At 41.2% G+C, this 10,287-nt stretch overlaps 1 protein-coding gene across 1 annotated transcript in view; it reads left to right on the forward strand.

Annotated features, from left to right (window-relative positions):
* The window catches only part of DPT (dermatopontin), a 29,697-nt gene extending 19,614 nt beyond the window's left edge, over positions 1 to 10,083 (forward strand). Inside the window, exons 3-4 of the mRNA XM_003785724.3 lie at positions 5,137 to 5,244; positions 9,805 to 10,083. Coding sequence (XP_003785772.1) covers positions 5,137 to 5,244; positions 9,805 to 9,871 — 175 coding nt within the window. The 3' untranslated portion in view covers positions 9,872 to 10,083. The remainder of the gene's footprint in view (positions 1 to 5,136; positions 5,245 to 9,804) is intronic.
* Positions 10,084 to 10,287: the final 204 nt, after the last annotated feature.

A 10,287-nucleotide genomic window follows, 5' to 3' on the forward strand; every position in this document is an offset into this window, starting at 1 on the left:
CCCACTCATTTAATCTTCAGACACAGAAGTTATGATACTATTATACAGGTGAGGGAACCGAAGTGCAGCTATGACTTCCTTTAAAGTTCCAAACTTGATTCAAACATATCTGCCCGCCCCAAATCCCATGCTCTTTCCACAGGACTGAGCTGTCTCTCGGTCTAGGTGGGAAAATAAGACTTGAAGGGGTGAAGCGTTAGATAGCAGTACGGTAGCACCCAGTGGCCAAAACAGAGAAGAAAGCTATTTTAGTTGGTGAGGAGATCCACAGGTGGAGTCACCCCACCGCCATGCAGGCACAGGGTGACCATCCAGTAACAGAGCTGGTCAAAGTCAATGGGAGTCAAAAGGCATCTGTTTGCCAACCAGCCCTGGGCTTGGACTGGAGACTCAGTTCCAAGAGAACAATTTGAAAATAATCCAGGGACTTTCCTCTTCTAATTTAAGCCACAGACATCCTTGAAACTTTTCTTCTGCTGTGTTGTGGTACATATCTGAAGTGTTTGAAATATAATCCCCCCAAATGGCACAAGAAAACAGTTGGCATGAGCATTTGGCATTCTTTTTCACACCCCCAGGAGCTTCAGGACTCAGGCCCTCTATACAGAGAAGGGCACTTGGGTGATTACAGAGGTCCCACTTGGGCAATCCCCTGCTTTGGGGGGAAGACACCAGGGTGTCTGTTATAACTGCATCAGGAAGTTATTTTTCTGTCTTTGCAAAACTAATGCAAACAGGGTTTGATGCAGAACCTGTTAACAATGTCCGGGCATTGGCCAAGTAATCCAATCCGAAATATCCTCATTTCTTATAGTTTACCTAGAAAAGCATTATGCAAAGAGCATGGTCATGAACAGACAGGGTTAATTTAAGAAACATCTCGACCATTTGTCTGTAAGAAAGGAATATCATCTTTTTGGCTAAATATGGAATGTAAGACAACCTCAATACATCAAGTCTGCAAATGCTAAGTCTCTCCACGCTGCCCACTTCTGAACTAGATCAGTAAAGGCATATTCTATGCCATGTACCAACTAGCCCTCAAAAGGTTCTCTGTATTTGCCATTGCAGTAAAATAAGATGTTAAGAAGCAGGCTTCTTCTATTTTAATCAAATGCTGCATATGTAGTGCTGACATGTAATAGTATGTCAGAATAGGATGTCTCTAGATAAGGGGCTAATTGGGTAGAGAAAATGAGAGTAAAACAGAATCGGGTATAAAACAACCAGAAGCTTCTCTAAGATGTTGTCTGAGCATGCGCTAAGCTCTAAAGAATGGTGTGGAAGACATTCAGATTTTATTCTTATTTGGAAAAAGCTAAAATATGGCTTCCTCAGGGACTCCATTTTGCTCTGTTAACATGTAAGTGCTTGGGTTTTCCTCCAGTTTTTGTGGTACAGTCTGTGGCGTATGCTTTTCTGGTGCCTCCACAAAATAAGATAAGGTGACACTTGATGACTTGGGGCCATAAGCCAAAGCTGCATTTGTCCTTGAGCACACCAGCAGGAGCAAAAGCCCTGAAAATGATCCTCCAAGAGGATGCCAAATAATCCAGTTGTCCTAATTGCCTGCAAGTGAAACCGAGATGTAACAAACAGATCTCCGTGCTATGGAATTTGACTGTGACCAACTGCTTAGTGATTAATAAGGCCTAGCAGAGGTGAGTTTTCACAGAATTTTATACTGAGTCACTTTTGGTGGAGAAATGAGTCAAACCCTTTCGCCTAACTATTAAAAACCTAGTCAGTTCTCAGTCAAACAAGGAGTAAAATTGGCCGCCTTACGTAACTAAGTTGTATCCTTAGTCCCCTTTTGAAAATGGATGCAACTGCGTGGATCTGGGCTCAGCTCTGTGATGGGTCTGTTCTTACAGTAAGAGCATGACATCTGTCAGGAGCAGCTCAGTCTGGGCTACTATATTGGTCAGCAAACCTTCCCTGAGTCTGATTGGATCCTCTGATCAATACGGTGCTTTAAAAGAATCTTGGATGAGCAAACAGCATATCAATCTTTACGATCTCTTTAGTTTGAACTGGTTTTCTTCAGATTATAACTAAGATTTTTTTCCCATCACATTCAATCTCAGTTGACCCAAAAGCTGCATAAGTGGCTTTATGTTATCAACTTTTTACTTGGCTTTGCAACACCTCTCTATCTTTCACCTTGACAGCAGAAAAGGTTTTATGATGGGAGAAATTGTACCCCAATGGTCATTCATCCAAAGTGACGGGAGGAATGAGCCACCGCATGCACACACACACACACAGAGAGAGTAGTTTTTTGAAAGGAGATTATAAGATCCCTCTAGAAACACTTTAAAAGACTCATTTCAATGAATTGAATAAAAGTGCCTTCCTGACCTGCCCTCCCCTTCATCTTTCCAAGCTGAAGGCTTGTTTGATCAATCTAATTGTTCTAAGAATGTGTGGCAATGCTCAGTATGAAGTGTGTTTTGCCAAAAAAACTGCTTGAAGTGACCCAGTAATTCACAAGGAAGCCGGAACCACTCTAAACTTCCCCCACCTGGCCTCAGAAAGCCCAGTGCCACAGCTTATGAAACCCTGATCGCTCTCCTTCCTCTTTTACTTTTCTGAGAAGTCCCTATGCCCTATCTCAATGTTCACTTCTGAAAGTTCAAATAATTTTTTCTCTCTGAGTAGTTGTTACTGGGGCTTCCATTTATTAGGATATTTTGTGTGAGTGCGAGTGTGTGTGTGTATGTGTGTGTGATATGTCCTCAAGACCCAAATACAGCCCCATCTATCTGGTTCTCGAATACAATGAATTCTGGGCCCAAATGACACAGTGATTTTCACTATGGATGGTGTTTGGATGGTTGACTCTCTACCAATAATTGGAGCCATTTGTCTCTCTGTACTTTTAGTTTTCCAAAGTAGGGGAGATTTCCATCAAGATCCAACCTCTTTCCCTATACCCCTTAATTCAGGGTTCTGTAAGATAGTCTCTCAAGGTTCTGTAACTTAATCTCATGGTTACTAACAAAAATAAAACAAAACAACAACAATCGAAATCACACAAAACCAAACCTGACTTGGACTAAGATTAAAATTAAAGCCTGGACATGCACCTCCCTGTTCCAGGACATTCTAGAAATTTCCCAGACAGCAGTTCCCCACAAAGAGGCTTCCCAGACAACGTGTCCAGCTGGGCAGGTAGCCTCTGTCTGGCAACTACCAAAAATAAAGCAATAGTTAAAGAAAGCATTGGATAACCTTTTCCTTCTTTGAAGCTCAAAAATTCTTAATTTTTTTTTTTGCAAACTTTTCTTTCCCACTTTATTCCAAATGTACTTGACTGTCCAAGTATTCTGAAGGCAGATAAGACTAGTCAATAAAAACTTAAAAAGTAAAAATGTAGCATGAATATTTCCAAATAGTTCAGGGGATAGGATTTAACCTAATGTAATAGTGCTATATGTAGATTCTGCCTTAGCAGAAATAAAAACATTTGGTACCCTCCATCCCACTCAATCTCTTGTAATCCTAATTTGCATTATTCATTTCCTCACCACATTTCTCTTTCCTCCAACAAACTTCATTAGTACATTTCTTATTAAAATCCTCATGGACCACAAATCAGTGGGATTCAAATGAGGCCCTGTTGGGTCCATTTATGAGACATTTACCTAACCTTTTTATCAGAAAGAGGAAGCCCTGCTTCTGCATTTCTTTAGTAGCACAAAATAGGTTTCTAAAAGATCAGAGCCCATTTCCCCTCAAAAACACATTAAGCAAAAATGCCTACATGCAGCATGCTCATGGTTGAGCTTGGCATCCTGATAGAGCATAATAATGTCTTAAGACAAGAGAAGTTAGGGCAAGGGCAAGTGAATAATATGGGGAAAGGAATGGTCATGAGCCAACTGGTCTAACTACAGATCTTTCTGCATGTAAGAACTGAGATCCTTTGAAGGGACCTTCCTGGTTATTAGTCAACCTTTTCAAGGTTTCATGACAGTCTTTACAATCTTAAGAGAAAGATCATCAGTCTTCAGAGGGGGAAGATCTTTCTAGCATCAATATACAATGACCTGGTAAATCCAAATCGGGCAAAATTACGGGCACTCACTAACTAGTTGTTTCCAGAGACACCTTGGGGTCCAGGTAAAGACTTGGATGACCTCTTTGGTGATGAAAGGACTATTTCAATCCGGAAAATCTCTAGTGGCAAAGCCTTTGTAAACACTGGGAAATTCTAGGTTTCTACTAGGGTAGACAACAATGAATTTACTCACATGGAGACACAAGATTGGCTCAATCTTGGGGGAGATAGAAGAAAAAGGAGGAGGAGAAGAAACAAAATACCTCCTAACGATTTGACACCTGCCACGTATCTGTATGTCACACACGTTTTTATTACTCCCAATGACAATCCTGTAGGTAGCTTTCATTCTTCTGTACATCAGGAAACTGAGATTCAGTGACTCTCCTCAGGCTATTTATTTATTCATAAAGTATTTATTATGTATCAAGAACTATTTTAGGTGCCAGTAAACAATGGAAAACAAGGCCAAAACTCTACATTTTAATTTAACATTTTTAGACACTTTAAAAATTATGACTCACAGGAAGAAATATATATTAAACTAATGCACAATATGTACAGTTTATAAATATACACACACATATATTGTATTTGAAACAAAATTAATTACACACATAAATTATCCTTATTGCATATATTATATGCTCTGATATTTTCCTTTCTATTTTGTGTTTCCTTTTTAAAACCTGGTCACAACCAGTTAAACTGATTTTATGATTTACTTATAAGTCATAATGCAAGGTTTGAAAACATTTTCTTAGTTGAGTTGAATGAAATGGGACTAATATTGATATTAGTCAATATCGAAAACTCCAATGTTATTCTCAAAACTCCAGAGCCTGGGGAGTTATCTACATCCTTTTAGGGAAGATTCTCATCTTTGGAAGGAGAGCTGTCTGTCTCTTCACAGCCTGGAATGGTTAGGTAGAGGCCACATAAATTCAGTTTGGATCTCTGGAGATGTTCAAACTCCATCTCTTCTTCATAGCATGTCTTCTATTTGCTTCCAGAAATGACAATGTGTTTTATTTTTTCTTTTGTAATTTTTTCCCTTTGTTCTCCCCATGTAGGCTGACAACAGAATATCCAGGCCACTATGGTGAGGAAATGGACATGGTTTCCTACAATTATGATTACTACATGCGAGGAGCAACAACTACTTTCTCTGCAGTGGAAAGGTGAGAGGGGCAACCCCTTCCCCACAGGCTAGGAGTTAGAGAAGGTAGGGACTAACGCTGCCCAAGGATTATATCTGCCAGAATTTTGATCTGGGATTTGTCCTCTTTTAGTTTCCTTCTTAGTCAAGGATTAACTGAGGGTCTGGCTGGTCAACAGGAAGCAATGGGAAGCAAGCTGTTCCCATGAAGTCACACGAAGCAGCTCACCCTTGGCTATAAAGACAAATTCAAGCCTGCCCCGGAACAGAGAGTCCCAAACTTGGTATTTCTTGATATCCTAAGCTCTCCCCTCACTTAATATCACAGAGCAACTTTCCTCACCAAGCATCAAGAGGAGAGGGCAAATGTGTTTGGAGGACTACTCACTGTCAAAGGACCCTCTTCCATTCCAAATTCCATCCTTCTATAGGACCCCCCACTTTAAGGGAGAGAAGGGGAGGAGACTGGACAGAAGGGACACACAAAATCTACTCACTCTGTTTGGGCTACTACAACACAATACCTTAGATTGGGTAATTTATGAATAATAGAAATTTACTATTCACAGTTCTGGAGGCTGGAAAGCCCAAGATCCAGGTGCCAGTAAACTAAGTATCTAGTGAAGATTTGCTCGTTCTTTCAGACAGGGCACTTTGCTGTGGGGTCCTCACGTGGCGGAAGGGGCAAGCCTCCCTTTGACCTCTTTTACAAGGGCACTAATCCCATGGATGGGGACAGAGCCCTCATAACTTTACTATTTCCCAAAAGGCCCCACCTCTTAACACCATCATATTGGGTACTAGGTCCCAACATGTAAGTTTTGGGGGAACACCAACATTCAGATGATAACATTTATAAAACATATTTAGAAATGAAAGAAGAAGAAGAAGGCCTCAATAAAAACCTGAAAAAAATTAATGAAAGAAGAGAATTTAAATAACATAAAGAAAAAAGTATAGAATTAACTTTTTTCATCACCTTTCACTCATAATCAGCTTCCCAACCCTATCTCAACTACAGCAAACTAAACCAAAACAATAAAAAGAAAATAAGAATTCTTCCCCCAATTACTACAGATAGACATGTGGGTAGATTCAAGTGTTAAAGATTAATCTGACCTATTTTTAGTCAGGTGGTAATCACTTTACACAGAAATAAATTCCTGAAAAGTTAGCAATAAATTATTTGCAAACCAAATAAAACTCATGTTAACTCATTAGATAATGTTATATGATGAATTTAACTGTGATGAGTCTCACTGTGTCGCCCTCAGTAGAGTACTGTGGCATCATAGCTCACAGCAAACTCAAACTCTTGGGCTCAAGTGATTCTCTTGCCTCAGCCTCCCAGGTAGCTGGGACTACAGGCACCTGCCAATTTAATGCCCCACTATCTTTAGAAATGGGGTCTCTCTCTTGCTCAGGCTGGTCTCGAACTCCTGAGCTCAAGTGATCTACCCACCTCAGCCTCCCAGAGTGCTAGGATTCCAAGCATGAGCCACATGCCTGGCATGAAATTGTATCTTACTTAACCAACATTAACTTATTTAATATGGTCTAAAATTAAAACAACAACAACAACAACCATGGAGTAGGCTGTTGGAAAGGCATGATGAATGTTGTGTGTTCATGTACAAAAGATCTTATGTTTATGCATAAGAGAACTCCTCAGCTCTCAGACGTTACTTATTTTTGTTTTAGATGCATGTTTAACTAGCTTAGTCAGGAATGAAACTCATTTCACCAGTGAGAAGAAATCATTGAGTGACATGACACAACCCAAAAAATGTATTTAAGAAAAAGAAAGAAAGTAAAACAACATAAACTCAAAGAACATGGAAACCTGGTGTCATTTAGCAGAAGTGTGTAACCCAAAGTGCAAAACTGAGTTACAGTATAACAGAGGACTCAATAGTCCTAATGATAACTCCAGTTCAACAAGAAAATTAGTTCTCTATTCCCTGTTTAAGAAGGCAGAAAAGAATGCAACAAAGTAAGAGTGGCATCAAAACTTATCATGAAATAAACATACTTTGAACAGTTAAAATGCCTAATTCCTATTGGCTTGGTTATAGGGACTGCCTGGAATCATGAAAACTGAGATATTATCTCATTCCATTGGTTGAAAATTAATATCCTCCCCAAAATAAAGTGAAATAAAATAAAATAGATATATGCTCATGTAATTTTTCTGCTGTCACTACAAATCACTGGCTTAAGGGTCCACAACCTGAGTTTCTTCAGTTCTGCTAAAAACCTGAGACTCCCACTTTGGAGAAGTATTGTCACTCCCTTCTGTATGCAGGTCACTCTGGTTCCTCCAGGAACGGAGTTTCTCAACCTGCATGCTGTTGACACCTGGGGGCAGATAACTCTTTGCTGTAGGGGTCTGTTCTGTACATTCTAGATGGTTAGCCTACCCAATGGATGCCACTAGTACCCCACCACCAGTTGTGACAACCCAAAACATTTACAGTCATTGACAAATATCTCCTGGAGAGTGTATCTGCACCTAGTTAAAAAACCACTATCCTGGAGGGAAACCAGAGATTAAGCCGGGCTGAATCCCGTGGACCTCATAAGAAGTCTAAATTTTGCTTAGTATCAACTAACAGCCTCTTAAAAGAATAGTATGAGCGCCTAGCCATAAGATCTTGTTTATCTGGAGTTTTGGCAGGCAGATAGATAAGAACTGGCTGCAGTAATTAAATGCATTTGATAAACCTGCATGCTACCAATTTACTAATCTCCATCTAAAACAGTGTTTTTCAGTCTTTATCTCATGGCACCCTTAAACCGATAGTTAAACATCAGTGACACTTTAATAATGGTGATTTTAAAAAAAACAGTAAAAAAAAAAAAGTGTACTTACTGTGTTTTGAACCTCTTTTGAAAGTAATTTAATGACCTTTAAAAACTTTTGTGACACACTTAAGATCCCCTCACAGCACCCCAGTTGAAATCGCTTATTTAAAACAAGCTATGTCCTCCACTGACTATGACAGGAACAAATACCGAGAGTTGATTGCCTAGGCCTTAAAGACTTGTGTTTGGGGACTCTACTCCCAAGTGCTCTAAACAAACAACCTAGCACACCAGACTCAGAGCTAGAATGCCTGCCAGAGGCCATTTGAGCAGAGCGAACCTCCCAGAACTGACAGCAGCCAGGCTCACTCAGGAGCTGGGTGGAGGCCTTGTGGGTCGTGGTGTTAGGACACACTGAGTTGGAAAGGGGCCTCGCAGATAGAAAAGGGAGAACGACAGTGCTAAAGTTCCACTGTGTTTTGGAAGGATTAGCATGATCAACCGTGGAAAAGCTCTTAATTTTTGCCCTTAATCAAGACTGTGCGAAGGGGATGGCAGAAATGACCTCTCCTAGAGTTAAGGGTACCCAGCCATGGAGACAGTGTGGCATAAAAGTCCAACCCACTTGGGATCTGAAATTGTCATCTGCCGCCTGCCACTTGGATTATCTTAAAACGAGTCACTTATTTTTCTGAGCCTGCTTCTTCACCTACACACTGAATTGCTACGAGGATTATAAGAGAAAACACGTAGAACATCTAGTATAATGCTAGGTAGATTAGAGGTGCTCAGAAAATAGTAGCCACAATTTTCATTATCATTGTTAAAAGATAGTAGGCCCCAGGAGAGCCGTACAATGCGGGCACTCTATACATTTGTTGTGAAATGGATTAGTAAAGAATGTTAACTTGCCCTTAAGCAAAGAACATCCCTTAAAAAAAAAAATCCACATCCTGTTTTTCAAAATCGAGCAGTTCTATGTACTCTCAGACCCATCCCAACCATAAGTCAGCAGTTTAATTATATCGGCTCGGCGCCTGTGGCTCAATCGGCTAAGGCGCCAGCCACATACACGTAAGGTGGCAGGTTCGAATTCCCAGCCCGGGCCGCCAAACAACAATGATGGCTGCAACCAAAAAAAAATTGCGGGCGCCTGTGGTCCCAGCTACTTGGGAGGCTGAGGCTGGAGACTCGCTTGAGCCCAGGAGTTGGAGGTTGCTGTGAGCTGTGAGGCCATAGCGCTCTACCTGGGGAGATAGCTTGAGGCTCCATCTCAAAAAAAGAAAAAAAAAATTTCTGTTATATCAGAGTGGTAGACCTTTTCTTTTTCACTTTAAGGGGTTTTCGAGATTTTTTTCCTTCATTTCTCCATGAGGAGTCCTCGGTAAAGGAAGGAATCAATAAGAAAATAGATGGACATTTTAAAAGAAGATTCTTTACAATAAAATGGAAATGGCATTAAATAAATGCTTTTATTCCAGGCTGGTAACTGTAAGCTCTTGAGGCATTTTGGAGGCAACAGGGGTGAGCTGACCACCAGTGATGAATGGAGCCTCCACACAGCCAGCGACCTACTTAGTCCTGTTCCAGGGGTAACCTGGCCTCACAGACTTGTGGATTCTTTGAAGACATCACTGAGATGTCTCCTAAGAGCAAAGTGAGGTTACATGGCCTGTCAGTCCCTAGATCCTCCAAATGTTCATTGCTTTTTCCCCCACAGGGATTCTGGTGGTATCTTTTCTCACTGACTTTAGTTCTCTGACTCTCCCCCTCACAGGGATCGCCAGTGGAAGTTCATAATGTGCCGGATGACTGATTACAACTGTGAATTTGCAAGTGTTTAGATTTGCTGCATACCAAATCTGGGTGGAGAGATAAGGGCCAGAAGGGCCTGAGGGTGTCCACACGTGTTAGCATCAGTTGGAATGCCTGTGGCTATTTCTGCTGCTCTCTTTCCTTCTCCCTGAGCCAGTAGCTGCAGCACCAGCTTCCTGGCCCTTTCTGACTCGTATCACACTTATAATGAAACCCACAAGTAAACCATGCTTCTCACTTTGAACACATTCCATAGCAACTATTTTATATGACAGGCAATGGCTTCTCTGCACGCTGCAGATATCTGTGCCTGCTCACAGCCTGGCTCCGGGGCGCCCCCTGCAGCCTGGCTACTGCTTTGACTGCAAAATGAGCTGCAAACTCAACACAGGAGGGCAGGGGCGGGGCTGGAAGGGAAGGGCAACGAAGGGTCCCCACAGCTAAG

The sequence above is a fragment of the Otolemur garnettii genome, unplaced genomic scaffold (genome assembly GCF_000181295.1).
Source record: "Otolemur garnettii isolate 467f Iridium unplaced genomic scaffold, OtoGar3 scaffold00016, whole genome shotgun sequence".
NCBI classification, from domain to species: Eukaryota; Metazoa; Chordata; class Mammalia; order Primates; family Galagidae; genus Otolemur; species Otolemur garnettii.